Below are 21,671 nucleotides of genomic sequence, written 5' to 3'. Positions count from 1 at the left end.
ACTATCCATTTTCCACACTTGTGCTTCAAAGTAGCACCATGATCTTTATGATAGAGAGTCTCTTGTTTTGTCATTTTCATATACTAGTGGGAATTTTTCATTATAGAACTTGGCTTGTATATTCCAACAATTGGCCTCCTCAAGTTCCCTAGGTCTTCGTGAGCAAGCAAGTTGGATGCACACCCACTTAGTTTCTTTTGTTGAGCTTTCATACATTTATAGCTCTAGTGCATCCGTTGCATGGCAATCCCTACTCCTTGCATTGACATCAATTGATGGGCATCACCCTAGACCATTGATTAGTCGCGTCAATGTGAGACTTTATCCTTTTTTGTCTTCTCCACATAACCCCTTCGGTGTATTCTATTCCACCCATAGTGCTATATCCATGGCTCATGCTCATGTATTGCGTGAAAGTTGAAAAAAGTTTGAGATTACTAAAGTATGAAACAATTGCTTGGCTTGTCATCGGGGTTGTGCATGATGAGAGCATTCTTGTGTGACGAAAATGAAGCATGACCAAACTATATGATTTTGTAGGGATGAACTTTCTTTGGCCATGTTATTTTGAGAAGACATGATTGCTTAGTTAGTATGCTTGAAGTATTATTATTTTTATGTCAATATTAAACTTTTATCTTGAATCTTTCGGATCTGAACATTCATGCCACAATAAAGAAAATTACATTGAGAAATATGTTAGGAAGCATTCCACATCAAAAATTCTGTTTTTATCATTTACCTACTCGAGGAAGAGCGGGAATTAAGCTTGGGGATGCTTGATACGTCTCCAACGTATCTATAATTTTCGATTGTTCCATGCTATTATATATTATGTTTTGGATGTTTAATGGGCTTATTTATACACTTCTATATTATTTTGGGGACTAACCTATTAACCGGAGGCCCAGCCCAAATTGTTGTTTTTTGCCTATTTCAGTGTTCCGCAGAAAAAGAATATCAAACGGAGTCCAAACGGAATGAAACCTTCAGGGGCGTGATTTTTGGAACAAACGTGATCCAGAGGACTTGGAGTGGACGTCAAGCAATCAACAAGGAGGCCACGAGGCAGGGGGCACGCCTACCCCCTGGGCGCGCCCTCCACCCTCATGGGCCCCTCGTGGGCCCCTCGTGGCTCCACCGACCTACTTCTTCCTCCTATATATACATATGTACCTTGAAAACATCAGAGAGCACCATGAAAACCTAATTCCACCGCCCCAACCTTCTGTACCCAAGAGATCCCATCTTGGGGCCTTTTTCGGAGCTCCGCCGGAGGGGGCATTGATCACGGAGGGCCTCTACATCAACTCCATGGCCCCTCTGATGATGTGTGAGTAGTTTACCTCAGACCTTCGGGTCCATAGTTATTAGCTAGATGGCTTCTTCTCTCTCTTTGGATCTCAATACAAAGTTCTCCTTGATTCTCTTGGAGATCTATTCGATGTAATCTTCTTTTGCGGTGTGTTTGTCGAGATCCGATGAATTGTGGGTTTATGATCAAGATTATCTACGAATAATATTTGAATCTTCTCTGAATTCTTTTATGTATGATTGGTTATCTTTGCAAGTCTATTCGAATTTTCAGTTTGGTTTGGCCTACTAGATTGATCTTTCTTGCAATGGGAGAAGTGCTTAGCTTTGGGTTCAATCTTGCGGTGTTCGATCCCAGTGACAGAAAGGGAAATGACACGTATTGTATTGTTGCCATCGAGGATAAAAAGATGGGGTTTATATCATATTGCATGAGTTTATCCCTCTACATCATGTCATCTTGCTTAAAGCGTTACTCTGTTCTTATGAACTTAATACTCTAGATGCATGCTGGATAGCGATTGATGTGTGTAGTAATAGTAGTAGATGCAGGCAGGAGTCGGTCTACTTGTCACGGACGTTATGCCAATATACATGATCATACCTAGATATTCTCATAATCATTCGCTTTTCTATCAATTGCTCGATAGTAATTTGTTCACCCACCGTAATACTTATGCTATCTTGAGAGAAGCCACTAGTGAGACCTATGGCCCCCGGGTCTATTTTCCATCATACAAGTTTCCAATCTATTTTATTTTGCAATCTTTACTTTCAATCTATATCATAAAAATACCAAAAATATTTATCTTATTATTATTATCTCTATCAGATCTCACTCTTGCAAGTGGCCGTGAAGGGATTGACAACCCCTTTATCGTGTTGGTTGCGAGGTTCTTATTTGTTTGTGTAGGTACGAGGTGAGTCGCGTGTGGTCTCCTACTGGATTGATACCTTGGTTCTCAAAAACTGAGGGGAATACTTACGCTACTTTGCTGCATCACCCTTTCCTCTTCAAGGTAAAACCAACACATGCTCAAGAGGTAGCAGTTCCCTTTGTCATCAGTATGTTACTTGCCCGAGATTCGATCGTCACTATCATCATACCTTGTTCAATCTTGTTACCGGCAAGTCTCTTTACTCGTTCCGTAATGCAACATCCCGCAACTAACTCATTAGTCACATAGCTTGCAAGGCTTATAGTGATGTGCATTACCGAGAGGGCCCAGAGATACCTCTCCGAGAATCGGAGTGACAAATCCTAATCTCGATCTATGCCAACTCAACAAACACCATCGGAGACACCTGTAGAGCATCTTTATAATCACTCAGTTACATTGTGACATTTGATAGCACACTAAGTGTTCCTCCGATATTCAGGAGTTGCATAATCTCATAGTCATAGGAACATGTACAAGTCATGAAGAAAGCAATAGCAGTAAACTAAACGATCAAAGTGCTAAGCTAACGGATGGGTCATGTCAATCACATCATTCTCTAATGATGTGATCCCGTTCATCAAATAAAAACTCGTGTCCATGGCTAGGAAACTTAACCATCTTTGATTAATGAGATAGTCAAGTAGAGGCGTACTAGTGACACTCTGTTTGTCTATGTATTCACACATGTACTAAGTTTCCGGTTAATACAATTCTAGCATGAATAATAAACATTTATCATGATATAAGGAAATATAAATAACAACTTTATTATTGCCTCTAGGGCATATTTCCTTCACATATGAGCCCGCGACTGCATAAAAAAACTATGGGTTCACTTGAAGAAGGTTGCCCTGCGAGACCCTCCCCTCGGCGCGACGTAGCTGGGAGGCATCGGATAGCTGATGTTGCTCTAAGTTTCTTTTTTTGCGGGTAGAAGACTTGTATTACTCAAAAACAAAGGAGTTACAATCAGCGAGGGCTAGCTCTACAGCTATTGAAGGTCCTGAACCAAACCAAGTCATAATCCTATCTTCAATCCTCGCAAAAGAAGCTAGACTGTTGCTAACCTTATTCTGAGAACGACTAGCAAAAGTAATCCAAGACCTATGTAGACTCAAAATATACTTAATCTCTCTTACAATGGCTGAATATAAGGATCTATCCACTCCTTGCGCCCGAATCATCATCATGGCAACCATAGAATCCATCTCCACAATAATTGGTAGCTCGGTGCGTTGGATCGCCAAAGAGAGACCTTCCATGCACGCACATAGCTCAGCTTCCAACACATCTCTGCAAGAGAAAAGCGCTCGACATGATGAAAAAATAATAGCTCCCTTGTCGTCCCTAAGGACCATGACAGCACCAGCACTACCATATTCACCAACCGATCCATCTGTGTTCAACTTGACCCAACCAGCATCCGGCAATTTCCATCGACCAATATGCGTGGAATTTGGAGCTCACCACTGGTGTAGCAATAGGAGTCTTACCCTTTCCCTGATAGTTGCATGTATCAGTTTTAAGTCCTAGCAGGGAATCGAGATAGCTCACCAGGAACCTTTTCGAGGACTCAGCCGGAGGTGGGGGTTTATGGTAGACCACCTCATTCCGGACAAACTAAGTACGCCACAAGGTCATCAGTAACATGGAACGATCAACATCGGACATAGGATCCGAAGCATGCAACAACCACTCTTTCCCTGTATGCTCTACCATATTGATATCTGGCAGGGACCAGACCTCCGCCATTGTATGCCATAAATTCCGGCCAAGAGGGCACCGCAAAAATGGGTGAAAATTATCTTCAAGTTCTGTAGCACAAAGCGTACATAGTTCAAATGTTTCCAGCCCGCGTTTATGCTTATTTTGCCAGGTTGGCAAAGAATCAACTGCCACTCTCCAAACAAAGTTACGGGCCGAAGGGGGTATGTCACATTTCCATATCAGCTGCCATCCTTTTCATCTACCATCCGGGGCTGAACTGGAGGCCGATTCTGCATATCGATAAACCTCTTCAAACGCAAAGTTGTAAGCGCTTTTCATAGAGAATACACCTTGTTTGCCTGGCCCCCAAGCAATGATGTCTTCCTCCTGTCTCGGGGATGCTCTAATTTTAGAGATTTCCACAACATCAGCTAGGAGGAAGTATTGTTGAAGTAAGGCCAGATTCCAAGAGCCGTTAGGATTAAGCAGATCCGCCACAAACCTGATTCTGCATGTGCCCTGAGTGGTAACCGGTTTGAAACTGAATGGTCTAGGAATCTAGTTGTCACGCCAAATTCTGATGCTTCGGCCATTTCCTACTCTCCAAAGAATCCCCTTCTAGCAGAAACATTTTTTTTGCAGAACTGAAGCACAAATTCTTGAAGATGTCTTTAGTATAGGCCTTCTCTTTTCTTCATCGTCACGCCACAGCTATAATCTTTTTTTCTCGAGTACGCACAAGCATGTTCATCAATATGTTATAGGGAGAAAAGTATCAACCCTTCACCGTGAGTTGTTTTTTTCCCGAGAAAACTTCCAATCTATTCATCAACCGTGAGTTGATACATCAACATAACACCTCTACTACTCCATGAGTACCTTTTTCTTTTTGTGGGTACTCCACTCCATGAGAACCTAGATCTATCCAGAACTACTCACCCTGAATCCACCTCCACATAACAATCATGCCCTGACAGTGTCATGGGTTAAGCCAGGATGCCACTATTTTGCACGCATCAACTTAGTTGTTTCGGGAGGAGAGAGCGAGAGCCAGTGAGCCAGTGAGGGATGCCACTGTCATTTCATGATTCCTCACCCGTCCAATCGAAAACCGGTACGAATAATACGCGACGCTGGGCTCACTTGCTCCTCTAGAAAGCTGCTCCCCCTTTGGCTCATTGCTCCCCCCTCCCTCCCTCCTACGTCAAATCACTCTCTGTTTCTTCTCTCTCCGCATGACTGCATCCATTCCGTCCATCATTGCCGATTACGCATTTACGCAAGTTGCCAACCAACGCCAATGCTCGCCACTGTCGTCTCCTCTCACTCACCGGCCGCTCCCATATATCCGCTCACTCCGCCGCCCCAACCAATATCTACGCCGAGAGAGAAAGAGAGAGAGGGAGCCGCCGGCATGAACTGCGTCAAGATTCTCGTACTGCTCTCCCTCATCCCTCTCGCGCTGAGGGGGGCGTCGCTCCTCGTCGTCCCGTCACCTTCCGCCCCTGACTCTGCATCACGCACCGGCGTCTTGGCTCCGGTGCCGGCGGAGCAGTGGAGGCAGGAGCGGAGGAGGACGGTGGGCCGTCAGACTCGGGGCGGCCGCGCCACCACCATCGCTCCCTTCGCCCCGCGGCGGTTCGGCGGCTTCTTCCGGGACGACAAGAGGTTCGCGCCGACGGGGTCGAACCCGCTGCACAACCTGTGATCGGCCGCCGGTGGGGCTGACTGCTTTCGACCTCTGTCTTTGCAAAGTCTACCCAACTGGTGCACTGTAATTTTCCTCTTGTACATACGGTCTACCGAATCAGTTATTGATTTTGCATTGATTGAATGGGCTGTCTCTGCGTCTTCTTGGTGTTCAATTTGGTCATATATCCGTTACTAACTTAGCCTGAAAAAAGATTGTCAAGAACCCAGTGCTGATTTTCTTTTAAAGTTCGATTGGTTTCAGAAATCAGAACAGAGTTTGAGAAAATTTTAGTATACTCATACTACTACCAAAATTTGGTTTTATTCGTTGCATGAAGACGGCCCTCAAGACTCTTTTTGGGGAAGTTCACAGCAGTTGACTCAATTTAGTCACTCGTTCAAGGGGATTTCCGCTTTCCAATGGTAACTTAACCGTTCATGTTTTTTTGGGGGTGATGAAAAGACTTGCAGTTTCCGATGGTAAACGAGGGAAAAAGGAGCATTAGTTGCCCGATTAGACTGCAGCAAAGTCACTTCGATATATACAGTGCAACTCTGCCTTCTGGAACCTGAAGAAATTTCAACCGGTTTTATATTGGGAATGTCTATAGCTCACTTCACTTAGACATAGTTATTTCTCAGTCAACATTTGTTAGTTCAAGCCACACCTTAAGCAAGCCACACCTTAAGCAAGCCACATTTGGATCCCACATGGCATATACACAAAAAATGTGGCAAGATTTCCTTAGACTTGTCAACTTGTGGCTTTCATTTTGATAAACTAACCTTATGCAAACTTGACAACAATGTATGGCAAAATGTGACAACGCTAGTCCTAAAATCAAACAGCCCCTAAAAATCAACCTCTTATCTTTGGTAACTCACTACCTCAAAAAAAACTCACTAAAGCAGATCAATCATGAGGACATACATACTTTGTCATGATCATGATGTTTAGAAAAATTAAAATCAAAAATCTAGTTTTTCCCTCTAAGGCCAAAGAAACAACAACATCAATGCACAATAAAACTAAAAAAAATAAGCATCAATGCACAATGGCACACAAATTTTTTTTTCTTTTGCGAGAACAATGGCACACAAATTCAAATACAGGTACAAAACCTATTTGCGGAGACAAATAAGAAAAATCCTGCCGCAAATCGCAGCTCATCAAATGTAAACTGTGGAACCAGCATATCATCAGTTCATCACCAATGGACGGACGGACGGGCGAGTGGCATCTCCACTCTTGTGCGGCAGCATGCGACGGCACGAGACCCATTGGCTCGACGGGTGCGTTCAGGTGACAGGCGGCAGGCGGAGGCAGCAAAGCCAGAAAAGGTGCCGTCTGCGACCGACGCAGGTTGAAAAAAGCCGGCGAGATCCGCCATGAACTGACGCCTGATCGGCCTCGCAAAGCTCCACCGAAAAGCGAGGCGGCCACGGAATAACCTGCGGATAGGGGCATGAAACCCGCGTGGACCGCCTGCGATTCCCTCCCAGGCGCCGCTGACAGCGCGTCGCGTCCGGCACTAACACGCACGGGCCGAGCAATGAGCAAGGAATATATACCAAGCGCAGGCGGATTCAGCGACCCGTCGTTCGTTCTACGCGTGCGCGCTCGCTCATCCTCACACCTGGGACTGGGACTCACTGGAGATCCCTCGCTTCCGTTCCATGGCGCAATGATTCTGTCGTTGAAGTTGTGCGGTCAATGGCCCTTTGCCTGCACTGAAAACGACTGTCGGGCGAGAAAGCTCGTTGCTGGGACCGGGCGGCGCTCAGCGGCAGCGGCAGCGGCGGCTGTCGTGGTTCTAACTCTGACAGTGATGTAGGGGGGGTGTTTGGAGAGGCTAGATCTCAGCTATTGGAAAGTTGTAAACACACGAGGATTACGAGTTCAGGCCCTTCTCGGAGGAAGTAACAGCCCTACGTCTCGGTGCCCGGAGGCGGTCGATTGAATTATGTGTGTATGAACAACAGGGGTGCGAACCCTTCATACTGAGGAGGGGGGTGGCTTATATAGAGTTCGTCGGCCCTCTCCTGCCCTCAGTGATGCAGGGTTTAAGGTACATTTAAGGTTGGACGTTACTGGTAACGCCCCTAATAAAGTGCTATAATGACCATAAAGACTACTTAATAGCCGACCATTTGCCTGCAGAGTGACTTTAGGTCTCCTGGCAGTCGAGTGGTTGGCTTCATGGTCGAGTGATAGCTTCTTGGTCGAGTGTCTTGAACCCGTCGAGTGGGATACCTTCAAGTCGATTGAAAGGTGACTTCTTCTAGGGATGTCCTTGGGTAGGGCTCTTTGGACAGGTCCGTGCCCCTATCCTAGGTACATAGCTTCATCATTAGCCCCCGAATGGATCGAGGTTTGAGTGGGGAAAGAGTTGGAGATCCTTCCGACTGGTTCTTTGGGCTACATGAGTTCCTCGTTTTGGGTCAATCGTCACGGATGACGTCATCAACCTCTTTCAGTTGCTTTGATCCATTCCAGGCCTTTCGTCGAGTGAATTTCTTTACTTGTGACATACCGAGTGTCGGCGCGAGCGGGGACTTTTGTTTTGACAAGTTGTTTTGCAGTCCGCGGATGTCGTGGGATTCGGATTTCGGGAAGCGCGCGGGACGGGAGCGGCCGCAGTAATCGGAAGCGATAAAGCGGAAGCTCCTCGATTTCCGTGCCACCTTTTTCGCCACGTACTGCGCGCGCGTCTGCTGCGGGATTTGACTGGATTGCCTGGGCCTACCAGTCAGCCACTCGGGAGCGGCCTCTTATAAGTAGCCGGCTCGGGATTTCCAAACAGTGTGCTCTCTTCTTCCTCTCTCCCTTCGCAAGCTCCTCCGCCACCTCCGCTCTCACCCTAGCGCCGCAGACCCGTGCGAGATTTGCCGGCGACGATGGCGAAGGACAAGACATCCGCTCTGGAGCGCGCGAAGAAGGCGGCGGCGCAGGGAAAAGGGAAGAGATCTGCTCGGGGCGGATCTTCCTCAAGGTCTGCTCTGCCCGCCGGCTGGATCCAGGGCGATTGGATGCCGTCGGTGGTCCGGCAAGAAGACCTCGACGACATGGTCGAGGGGGGAGTCATTCCCCATGAAGCTGTGCGTCTCCCGTGGAGAGAGATCGAACCTCAGCCTCGCGACGGTGAGTGTGTGTGCTCCTAGCCACCCATATCGACCGAGGGTTTTCTCTGCCGCCCCATCATTTTTTTTCGGAGCTTTCTGAACTTCTTCGGAGCGCAGCTCCACCACTTCACTCCCAACTCCATCGTATACCTTGCTGCTTTCATTTCCATGTGTGAGGGTTTCTTGGGTTGCCGCCCCCATTGGGGACTCTTCAAGCACATCTTTACCTGCCGTTCTCAATCGGTCAAGAAGGCCAAGTCGAGTGACGAAAGGACGCAGGTGATTCAGCTGTGCGGGGGCCTGGCGATCCAGACGAGGGGAAAGAGTTGTTTTCCATCTATCATTTTCCCGGAGTCGGTCCGCGGTTGGCAGGCGACCTTGTTTTACTGTCAAGACCAGGCGACCCCAGGGCAGTCGACCGGACTTCCCCCTTTCTCTCTTGACCGAGCTGAAAAACCTGCTTCTCTGAAAGTGACGCCGGAGGAAAAGGCCCAAGTCAAAGTACTGGTTGGTCGAGTGGTTGAGCTTGTCCGTGAGGGCGTGACTGTATGGACTTGCTGGAGGTCTTCCTCCGGAGGCGCATCCAACCGCTCCAGACTCGTGACCACCCGATATGGCTGTACTCTGGTCTCGACGACACCACTCGGGTCCACCGGGAGGAGGTTACTGACGAGATGCTGGAGGGGTGGCTATCGAGCATCACGGGGAACAAAGACAACCCCCGAGGAGTCAGGAGGGTAATTCCACTCGACAACTCGTATGACGTGGACCAGGTATGTCTTTATGCTCCTGACTGAGATCTTGTTTTCTTCATTGGTCTTCTTTGAGTAGGTCGATTGACTTTCGTCTTGTCTGTTGTTCTCCAGGCGACTACCGAGATGTACTCGACGCCCAATGGGGCACAGGGGCCAACTGAGGAAGGGGAGGCGAGCGGAGGTGAGAGCGGAGACGATCAAGGCGAGTGGGAGTCCGACGGTGAAGGAGAGGGAGGCAACGATGTCGACTCCAGCGAAGAGGAGGAGGAGGAAGTTGAACCCCCCCCCCCCCGCCCGGAGGGGCGATCCAAGCTCACACACGACCCAGCGCGGGAGCGTGGTAGGGCGACTGCTCCTGTTGGGCAGTCGTCGAAACGCCCTCGGACCTCTTCTCCTACGCCGACTGGAAAGGCTCCCAAACACCCACGCGTGACGCCGTCCAAGCCGCCCAAGGCTCTGCCCAAGATGAAGATGGCCGTCCCCACCATTTCTGGGTAATAATAAAACTTGTTTCCCTTTGTCGACCGTGGACAAATCCTTGGTCGATTCATTGAGCCAACTGATTGACTTTCGAGACTTGCAGTGTTGCTACTTCTAAGATCTCCGCCAAGGACGACAACCAAGAGATGGAGGATGCCGTTACCTCCAACCCTGGTACGATTACTGACGTTCCGCTTTGAGTCGACTGAACATTTATTGCAACTCTGGTCGATTGAATGTTTTCCTTGTAGCCCCTCCTCATGTTATCGACCTCCCGGATGACGACGACAACGAACCGCTGAGAGTGAGGAGGAACAAGAGGGCGTCGGCTGACAAGACCCCCCAATCTGCTCCGGCGTCTGAGGCCGTAGCTCGGGATGGTGGTGACACCGCTCGGGCTTCTATGACTTTCGCCATTCCTTTGACAAGTGTGCGGCCTTCGACGTCGACTGCGGATCCGCCTTCGCTTTTTGCCGCGTACCCTGTCCCTGAGGACCAAGCGGCTGCCGCAAAAGAGGCTATACGCCAGGCGGGGATCATGATGGAGCAAGTGAGGGTGGCTCGGGAGGCCAGCCAAGCAGCTTATGACGCGAGCTCGGCTCTTCAGAGCAACGTCTAGGTCAGTCGACTCAACACTTGGTCTGTTATGATATGCTGTTTGAAGAATCTCTTTTCCGAAGATCTTTGTATTTGTACACCCACTAGGTGTGTCTGCCAATTCTTGGACGAGTGGGGGAACGCTAAGTGCACCTACTGGGTGTAGTCCCCGAGACTACGATGGACTGCTGGCAGTCGACTGTAGTCTTTATATTGTGTTGCTGTAGCTGTATTTCTTCATTCAGTCTGGTCAGGCCATGTCAAATGGGATTGTATCCGGTCGACTGAGGGCAGTCGACTTTTTTTTACAGTGGGGGCACGCTGAGTGCACCCACTGGGTGTAGTCCCCGAGACTACTGTCGAATGTTCTTGATTTGGCTGTAGTCTTAGAAACGTCATCATTGTCTCTTAGTTACTCGGAAGCAACTTATTTTGGACGTCTGTCGACTGATTTTTCTTTTTACAGAAATCCTGCGAACTTGTAGCTCGCTATACTGAGTTGGAGAATCAGCAGATCCAGCTCAACCTTAACTTGAAGCTTGCTCAGGAGAATTTGAAGAAGGCGCAAGAAGAAGCAAAAGGTATGGCTGGTGAGGTTCTCCATTCTTGACGAGTGGCTTTCTTGTCCATTCTTGATGTTGATTTCGCTCAACGCGCCGCAGATAAACTGGAGGAAGCTCCGAAGAAGAAGGATCAAGATCTTGCGGAGGCACAGAAGGAGGTCTTGGATAAAACGAGGCTTGCTGAAGAGAAAATGGCCTCGGTCGGAGCTCTTGAGCAGGAGAACTCCAGACTGAAAGCTGCTCTCGAGGTAGCCAATCAAGAGGTCAGCCGACTGAAGAACGACAACGTGGCTCTGCACGACAAGGCAGGTGAGCTAGCGGGGAAGAGGAACGATCTGGAGGCTTATTTTGGTGGACTCGCCAAGAAGCTGTTCGTCGTGCTCGAAGGTAATTACTCTGCCCCGACTGTCTTGCAGTTACTTAGGCGAGCACTGGGTCGCAGCTAAGTCCCCGAGTGGGAGGTTTTCTCTCCACTCGGTAGGATTTTTAAACACTTAGGCGAGCGCTAGGCTGCAGCTAAGCCCCCGAGTAGGAGGTTTGCTCTCCACTCGGTAGGATTTTTAAACACTTAGGCGAGCACTGGGCTGCAGCTAAGCCCCCGAGTGGGAGGTTTGCTCTCACTCGGTAGGATTTTTAAACACTTAGGCGAGCACTGGGCTGCAGCTAAGCCCCCGAGTGGGAGGTTTGCTCCCACTCGGTAGGATTTTTTCAAACTTAGGCGAGTGCCTGACTGCAGCTAAGTCTCTAAGTGGGAGAACTTAGGCGAGTACTGGACTGCAGCTAAGCCTCCGAGTGGGAGGATTGCTCTCCACTCGGTAGGATTTTTTTCAAACTTAGGCGAGTGCCTGACTGCAGCTAAGTCTCTAGGTGGGAGAATTTAGGCGAGTACTGGACTGCAGCTAAGCCCCCGAGTGGGAGGATTGCTCTCCACTCGGTAGGATTTTTTCAAACTTAGGCGAGTGCTGGACTGCAGCTAAGCCCCCGAGTGGGAGAACTTAGGCGAGTACTAGACTGCAGCTAAGCCCCCGAGTGGGAGGATTGCTCTCCACTCGGTAGAATTTTTCAAACTTAGGCGAGTGCTGGACTGCAGCTAAGCCCCCGAGTGGGAGGATTGCTCTCCACTCGGTAGGATTTTTTAAACTTAGGCGAAACGGATTCGCAGCTAAGTCACCCACTGGGGGATTTCGTATGCAAACAAAAGTGACATCAATTATTGGAACACTCTTGTCTTTGATAAAAATGTACCGCAGGAAATTTTTCCTTATTACATCTCGTCCGAGTGAGAATTCAAGTGTAAAATGGGCGGAGTAGTTCCGCATTCCAAGCTCGTGGCTCGTCGATCCGGCGACCAACGTTGTAGATATGATATGATCCATTGTGGAGGACTCTGGTGATGATGAAGGGGCTTTCCCAAGTAGGAGCAAGTTTGTGTGGTTTCTGCTGATCCACTCGGAGGACCAAATCTCCTTCTTGGAAGGCTCGGCTCTTCACATTTCTGGCATGGAATTGACGCAAGTCTTGCTGATAGATGGTCGATCTGATCATAGCCATTTCCCTCTCCTCCTCTAGGAGGTCGACTGCGTCTTGCCGGGCTCGCTCTGCTTCGTCTTCGTTGTAAAGCTCGACTCTGGGGGCGTTGTGAAGTAGATCACTCGGCAGGACGGCTTCGGCTCCGTAAACCAGAAAGAATGGCGTTCTTCTAGTCGACCGGTTCGGGGTGGTCCTCAGTCCCCACAAAACTGACGGAAGCTCGTCGACCCAAGCGCCTGCTGCGTGCTTGAGATCACGCATCAGTCGAGGCTTCAGTCCTTTGAGAATTAGACCATTTGCTCTTTCAGCTTGTCCGTTCGACTGGGGATGCGCGACCGACGCGTAGTCGACTCGTGTGCCTTGAGAGGCGCAAAAAGCTCTGAACTTGTCTGAATCGAAGTTTGACCCATTGTCAGTGATGATGCTATGTGGGACCCCATATATGAATATCAACTCTCTGACGAAACCGATAGCAGTGCTAGCATCAAGATTTTTGATAGGCTTGGCTTCAATCCATTTGGTAAACTTGTCGACTGTCACAAGCACATGTGTGAATCCGCTCCTGCCTGTTCTCAGTGGACCAACCATGTCCAGTCCCCAAACAGCGAAGGGCCAGACGAGTGGAATGGTCCTCAGAGCTGATGCCGACTTGTGCGACATGTTGGAGTAAAACTGGCAGCCTTCACACTTGTCGACTATCTCTTTCGCCATTTCGTTTGCCCTGGGCCAGAAAAAACCCGCTCGGTATGCTTTGGCCACAATGGTTCGAGAGGACGCATGGTGACCACAGGTCCCCGAGTGGATATCATCAAGGATCATCTGACCTTCTTCTGGCGTTATGCACTTCTGACCGATTCCAGTTGCGCTTTCTCTATACAACTGTCCTTTTATGACTGTGAAAGCTTTAGATCGACGGACGATCTATCGAGCCTCTTCTTCGTCCTCTGAAAGTTCTTTCCTCAAGATATACGCGATGTATGGTATCGTCCAGTCGGGAGTGATAGCCAAGACCTCCATGACTAGGTCGACCACAGCAGGAATTTCGACTTCAGTCGGATCCGTGGCACTTTTCGGTTGCGGGGCTTCCTCTGTGAAAGGATCCTCCTGGACTGACGGCGATCGGATGTGCTCCAAAAACACATTGCTGGGAATGGCTTCTCTCTTGGAGCCTATCTTTGCTAGATCATCAACTGCTTGATTTTTCAGTCGGGGGATGTGATGAAGCTCTAACCCCTCGAATTTCTTTTCTAGCTTTCTTACTGCGTTGCAGTAGCCAGTCATAGCTGGGCTTCTGACGTCCCACTCCTTCATGACCTGATTAACCACCAAATCTGAGTCGCCGTAGACGATGAGGCGCCGGACGCCGAGTGAAATGGCCATGCGCAACCCATACAAGAGTGCTTCATATTCTGCTTCATTATTGGAGGAATCGAAGTGAATCTGGAGAACATATTTGAGCTTATATCCTCGGGGGGAGACCAATACTACCCCAGCACCGGAACCATTCAGCATCTTAGATCCATCGAAGAACATGGTCCAGTGCTCCGAGTGAACTTGGGTCGGAAGCTGCTGTTCAATCCACTCGGCGACGAAATCTGCAATTGCTTGGGACTTGATAGCCTTCTTTGCTTCAAACTTGATATCTAGGGGAAGGAGTTCAATCGCCCACTTCGCCACTCGACCAGTTGCATCTCTGTTGTGCAAAATCTCTGGCAGTGGAGCGTCGCTGATGACTGTAATGGAATGGTCAGAGAAGTAGTGTGCAACCTTCTTCATGGTCATGTAAATCCCATATACAAGCTTCTGGTAATGGGGATATCTTTGCTTCGAAGGAGTCAAAACTTCAGACACATAATATACTGGGCGCTGAACTCTGAAGGCCTTTCCTTCTTCTTCCCGCTCGACCGTAAGTACTGTACTGACAACTTGTCCCGTGGCCGCAATGTAAAGCAGCAGAGGCTCTTTACTGATTGGGGCAGCAAGCACCGGCTGGGTGGAGAGTAGAGCTTTGAGCTCTGCGAACGCTGCATCAGCTTCTGGAGTCCACTCGAACTTGTCAGACTTCTTCGTCAGTCGATAAAGAGGCAACGCCTTTTCACCGAGACGAGAAATGAATCGACTTAGAGCGGCCAAGCAACCTGTAAGCTTCTGGACATCGTGTACACGCACAGGGCGCTTCATCCGGAGTATGGTGCCAACTTTCTCGGGATTGGCGTCGATTCCTCGTTCGGAAACAAGGAAACCGAGTAACTTTCCACCTGAAACTCCGAATGTGCACTTTGATGGATTGAGTTTGATATCATATCTCCTGAGGTTAGCAAAGGTTTCAGCGAGGTCAGTCAGTAGGTCGGAACCTTTCCGTGACTTAACCACAATATCATCCATGTATGCTTCTACGATCCGACTGATCTGAGTGAGCAAACACTTCTGAATCATCCTCATGAACGTGGCTCCAGCATTCTTGAGGGCGAAGAGCATGGTGATGTAACAGAAGCACCCGAATGGGGTGATGAAAGCCGTTTTGATCTCGTCGGGTCCATACAGACGGATCTGATGGTACCCTGAATAAGCATCTAGAAAAGACAAACGCTCACACCCCACGGTCGAGTCGACTACCTGGTCGATGCGGGGGAGGGGGAAATGATTTTTCGGGCAGGCCCGATTGATATGTTTAAAGTCAATGCACATGCGAAGTGACTTGTCCTTTTTGGGGACCATGACAACATTGGTGAACCACTCGGAGTGGTAAATCTCTCGGACGAACTCCGCTGCTAAGAGCCGAGCCACCTCCTTGCCAATAGCTTTCCTCTTCTGGATGGCGGACCGTCGAAGATGTTCTTTCACAGGCTTGAACTTCGGGTCGACTCGTAGACGGTGCTCAGCCAGCCCCCTAGGAACTCCAGGCATGTCAGAAGGCTTCCATGCAAAGATGTCCCTGTTCTCACGGAGGAACTGGATGAACGCTTCTTCCTATTTGGAGTCGAGCGTCGTTGAGATGTGAGTCGGGGCAACATCGGGGTCGGTCGGGTGAATGTGGGCTAGCTTTGTTTCACCGGATGACTGGAAAGCAGATTCTGAAGCAGGCTTCTTGGCTCGTAGCAATTCACTCGGATCAGCAATCTTCTGGTACTCTTGCAGCTCAACAACTGCCATCTGAGCATTAGCAATCTTTGAGCCTGTCTGAAAACACTCTTCTGCCTTCTTCCGATTGCCTGTAACAGTGATCACATCTTTGGGACCAGGCATCTTCAACTTGAGATACACATAACATGGTCGAGCCATGAAGCGTGCGTAAGCTGGCCTACCCAAAATGGCATGATAAGCACTTTGGAAGTCCACAACCTCGAATGTCAACTTTTCCTTGCGGTAATTCTTTGAATCACCGAAAACCACATCAAGAGCAATCTGGCCGAGTGATTCGGCTTTCTTCCCAGGAATGACTCCGTGGAAGCTCGTGTTACTGGTACTGAGCCTGGACATCGGAATGCCCATTCCTTTCAATGTTTCAGCATACAATATGTTCAGGCCACTGCCACCATCCATTAGGACTTTGGTCAGTCGAGTGCCTTCGACAACTGGGTCGACCACCAAAGCTTGCCTCCCAGGGGTGGCAATGTGCGCAGGGTGATCAGACTGGTCGAATGTGATGGCAGTCTAAGACCACTTCAGATAACTGGGTGTTGCCGGAGCAACCATATTCACCTCACGGTTAATGACTTTTAGTCGACTTTTGCTTTCGACATCAGCAAAAATCATCAGGGTGGAATTGATTTGGGGGTATCCATCGTCACTATCTTCCTTGTCCTCAACTCTGTCCGACTCTTTTTCTTTATCTTTGGATTGTTTGCCCTGAAACTGCTGGATCAGGAGCCGGCACTGTCGAGTGGTATGCTTTCGGTAAATAAAATTACCCTCTTTATCTTTCTTGGTGTGGATGTGACATGGCAGATCCAAAACATCATTTCCATCTTGATCCTTGACTTTCTTGGGCTTCCAGGGGCCTTTGGGTTTTCCCTTGAAATTTCCCTGAGCTACGGCAAGGGCCTCCCCAGGGGCGGCTGGCTCGGCCTTCCGCTTCTGCTTCCGACTGGAATTGCCTTCGGTTTCCTGGGCGACTGTTTTCTGCTTGCCGCTCCAGAGTCGATCTTCATCTTCTCCGTTAGCGTATTTGGTGGCAATTTCCATCATCCAATTCAGGGACATTTCTCTGGTCCGACCGAACTTCAGGTTCAACTCTCTGTTCTTGACGCCTTCTTTAAAGGCACAAACTGCTTGGTGATCCGGTACGTTCTCAACTGTGTGATGCAAAGTGATCCACCTCTGGATGTAATCCCTCAGAGTTTCACTCGGTTTCTGCACGCAAGACCGCAATTTTGTAAGGCCTGCTGGTCGCTTGCATGTTCCTTTAAAGGTCGTGACAAACACTCGAGAGAGATCCTCCCAAGTGTAGATGCTGCTGGGCGCTAACTGATTCAGCCACGCTCTGGCCGAGCCCTCTAACAGGAGAGGCAAATGCTTCATAGCCACCTCATCATTGCCGCCACCAATCTGGACAGCCACTCGGTAGTCTTCGAGCCAAGTGTCAGGCTTAGACTCGCCGGTGAACTTGCTGACTCCAGTCGCCAACCGAAAGTTGGGAGGAATCACTGCGGCCCTGATGGCTCGACTGAAACACTCTGGCCCCGAAACACATACTCTGCTGCTGGCAGGCGCATCTCTGTTGTGGCCTTCCCAATGATCTCTGTTCCTGTCAACCAAACCTTGAACGAGGATAGATCTCGCGACAAAGCCTGGTCCCTGGGGTCGACTGGAATCCTCTGCCCAACACTATGAGGGCGCCTGTCATCTCGATGTCGAGGCGCATATGACCCACTCCTCGGGGGAGGGGTTGGCACTCGACATCGATCATCACGATTGGATCGGTGATCATACTGCTCATTCCTTCTGTACTAATCATGCCGGTCACCACGTCCCTCACGCCTCGGGGGCGATCTCGGGCCGTGAGCTGACTGGACTGTATCTGTTGCAACGGATCGACTGTGGATCCTATTCCGCGACTGAGAAACAGCGAAATTCTGGTTTCCCGCCGCCCGGAGCAACACTCTGATCTGCAACAAGCCCCTGCCAGCCTCCGACTGGGAGGGCTGAATCGATTCTGCTATACGGGCCGCGGCGGCCAAATTCTGAACTGGGGTTCGGTATACCTACGTCGGCGGGAAGAGCTGACGTCGACTAGACTCGGGAGCCCGCTGACGCGCTTGCTCGTCGAGTGCTCGCTGGAGATTCTCCAGTCGAGTGCGCTCGGCCAAGTTAGCCAAGCGCGCGTCCTCCAAGGCCCGGGCCTCGGGGGTCTCTCCGACGATAGGAGTGTGGAGTGCGTCCATGTTCCGGCGGCGAAGCTCCTCTCGCTGTAATGACGTGAGAGGTTCGGGGAGATACTCATCGTGGGGATGCGATGGGTCGCCCCCACCCGCGCCTCCATCAGCGCGAGGGAAACCGGGAGGACTGTGTGTTCCATCGACCGCCAGAACCTCAGCCGCTGGGTCGCTGCTGTCGCACTCGGATGCGGTCTCCGCGGAGCCAGTCGACAGGTCGAACAGGCCGCAGAGGGATTCGTCGGGCTCGATTGCCGCGACTTGTGGGGAGGCCGACTGGCGAGCCACGGCATGCCTCACCCACCTCTGAAGTCTCGACCGACCGGAGTGCTTGCGCCGGTGGGAGACAGAGCGGGGAGACGATACGGGGGCCGACCGATACTGGGTCGACGGCTGCCGCAGGAGGACGCCACGAACGCATGCGCGGAAATGCGTCGCACCGCGGACGGGAAGCGCGTCGATGTCGAGTGGTGCCTCCTGAAGACAGGCGGAGTCGTCGGCGATGAACGTGAGCGCGCCGAGGCGGATCTCGCGGCCCTCCACCAAAACTCCGCACGAAACCATGATCAAAGGGATCGGAAAAATCGCAACTTCTCCAATCAGGCGCTAAGATTCCTGCCCCATGGTGGGCGCCAACTGTCGTGGTTCTAACTCTGACAGTGATGTAGGGGTGTGTGTATGGAGAGGCTAGATCTCAGTTATTGGAAAGTTGTAAACACACGAGGATTACGAGTTCAGGCCCTTCTCGAAGGAAGTAACAGCCCTACGTCTCGGTGCCCGGAGGCGGTCAATTGGATTATGTGTGTATGATCAACAGGGGTGCGAACCCTTCATACTGAGAAGGGGGTGGCTTATATAGAGTTCGCCGGCCCTCTCCTGCCCTCAGTGATGCAGGATTTAAGGTACATTTAAGGTTGGGCGTTACTGGTAACGCCCCTAATAAAGTGCTATAATGACCATAAAGACTATTTAATAGCCGACCGTTTGCCTGTAGAGTGACTTTAGTCTCCTGACAGTCGAGTGGTTGGCTTCATGGTCGAGTGATAGCTTCTTGGTCGAGTGTCTTGAACCCGTCGAGTGGGATACCTTCAAGTCGATTGAAAGGTGACTTCTTCTAGGAATGTCCTTGGGTAGGGCTCTTTGGACAGGTCCGTGCCCCTATTCTAGGTACATAATTTCATCAGCGGCGGTTGGCGAGGAGGAAATCATCGAAAGCTCTTCAGGGGCGTGGGATTCGGGGAGGAGAACGGGTGGCGTTCGATCGGCCTTTGTTATCCTGGAATCGCGGCTGATGTATGAACTGAGGGCAGCTTTAGCTCCCAGCTGACAGCGTGAGACGAATCCATCGAGTAAAAATGGAACGAAAAGGATTATGTGGAACAGGGGAAAGGATGCGGTGAGATGCCTCGGCGTGCTGCTTGCACCCGCCACCAAATCAGTGTATTACAGTGAAATTGCTTGACGCCTAACAATGGGCACCTTATTATATCATCATTTTGCACTTAAAACGAGAGTTCTAGCTAGCAATTGGCACGCCTTTTGGACTCGTATATATACAAAATTATCTATGCATAAGGAAAGAGAGAATCAAATATAGATAATTAGATCATTTTTGGTGTTTTTTGTACTAGTTCGTAAGAAATATACCAAATATTTCTTCCATTGTTGGAGCAAATCCTAAAGTACATTCCACCGGATATAAAAGGAAACGTGACGTCACTTCATCGTCATTGTGCCACTAATTTTAGGAACTATCTCAGCCTAAAAGCATTAGCGAGTCGAGTAAAATTTCCCGCGTGAAATACTACTCCCTCTGTTCATAAATACAAGTTGTTTTAACTTTTTCTGAATTTGATGTATATAGACATTAAAACTGTTTTGGTATGTTCGATCATTTATTCTAATATGTATGTAGTTCATATTGAAATATCTAAAACATTTTATATTTATGTACGAAGGGAGTATTAAATAGTAGTTTGTACTTAATACTAGTCAAAGACATCTAAAAATACGGCTCCAGTAAGAAAACAACAAAATGTTTCATCCTTGCCTCACTGGCCTCAGTTCAAAGATCAAATGTTCAATTCAGTTTTTTTTAGATTTGATACAATCAAATAAACTCAACTACTTTGACAAAATGCTCCAGTTCTGGGATGATTTAGGGGCTAGGATAGGGTCCCTGCTGAAGCAGTTTTTTAACAAAACTATTAAGGACCTTGTTGGAGATGCTCTTATAGTTGATCGGTCGTGTTGATGAGAGAGACCCCATAATGGACGATTTTTGCGTCGAATTGCCGGGAAATCGCAAAGACCTCTTTATCCATGGCTCCTTGCAGAACGATATTGTTTCCTCAGTTTTTACTTCTGGTTTTCAGACCAGCTGCTGTAGTTTTTTTTAAAACTAAAAAGTATGTTAGTGTGTTATAAAAAAAATGTTCGGAGTTTGTTTAAAAGTATGCAGCCATATTATTAAATAAAAACGTAACAAAGTCTTAAGGTCCAAAGAGACTCATAAACTGAGCAATAGTTGAAAGCAAATAAAACTGAAAAGCGCCACATCCGGCGATATAGAACTGAAAAGTGCCATATCCGGTGATAAAAAACAAGCTACGATGCTTACACACCTAGCCTATTATTAGCTCACCACGCAAATCGGCTGAAGATAGTCCATGCTACCATCTTCCAGCGGTTGCACCCAATAATCATAATCTCCCTGAAGTCCGCATGCGCGAGTAAGGACCACGTACGGATCCAAGTTGTAGCTCTGTAGATAACCTGTAAAAGGTTATTGAATTTTGTCCCATTAAAAATCACATCATTCCTAGTGTTCCATATAGCCCAAAATAATGCACATATTCCAATCCGAATATGCTTAGCTATGTGTATGTCCACTCCATTAAGCCACGTCCCAAAAAACGTGTTTATACTCCTTGGGGGATGAACCCTAAAAGCTATATGAACTGATCACCACAATAATTTTGCAAGACGACATTCGAGAAAGAGATGTTTAATCATTTCATTTTGATCATAAAAGCAGCACCTGGAGTTACCAACCCAATTCCTTTTTACCAAATTATCTTTGGTTAGAATGACTTCTTTATGTAAGAACCACATAATTTTTTTAATTCGAGGTGGAACTTTAATCTTTCAAATGTGTAAAGACCTCAACAATGGCCCGGAATCAATGAGGTCCGAATACATGGATTTCATTGAGAAGATTCCATTCGTGTTTAACTTCCAGCGTATTGTATCTGCATGATCGGATAGGTGAACATCCATCAACCTATGGACCAGGTGCAACCGTACATTCCAGTCCCCTGCTAGGGGTCTCCTAAATTGGATATTAAGCGGTATCGAGTTTAATATTGTGGCAATATAATCCTCATTACGTTCTAGAAAAGTGATCATGATTTTTTTTAAAGTTCCTGAATTTTAAAAACATTTGAGTATTATAGAAACTGTTCACGAGTTAAAAAAAGTTTGTCCAATATTTTTTGAAGGAAAAATAAAAATATATATATAACAAAAGGGAAAACGAAAAGGAAATGAAATAAACTTACAAAAACGATACTGAAAAACAAAGAAAAGTGTCGG

General features: G+C 48.5%; 1 protein-coding gene across 1 annotated transcript; it reads left to right on the top strand.

Moving 5' to 3' along the window:
• Positions 1-5,175: 5,175 nt before the first annotated feature.
• LOC123106108 (uncharacterized) lies at positions 5,176-5,851 on the top strand. The gene has a single exon (XM_044528349.1). It carries the CDS (start codon positions 5,263-5,265, stop codon positions 5,668-5,670), a length of 408 nt encoding a protein of 135 aa, XP_044384284.1. The 5' UTR covers positions 5,176-5,262; the 3' UTR covers positions 5,671-5,851.
• Positions 5,852-21,671: the final 15,820 nt, after the last annotated feature.

Source organism: Triticum aestivum, chromosome 1A (genome assembly GCF_018294505.1).
Source record: "Triticum aestivum cultivar Chinese Spring chromosome 1A, IWGSC CS RefSeq v2.1, whole genome shotgun sequence".
In the NCBI taxonomy this organism is placed as follows: Eukaryota; Viridiplantae; Streptophyta; class Magnoliopsida; order Poales; family Poaceae; genus Triticum; species Triticum aestivum.
The sequence above is the reverse complement of the archived record's forward strand: the minus strand, read 5'-3'. Positions and strand labels throughout refer to the sequence as shown.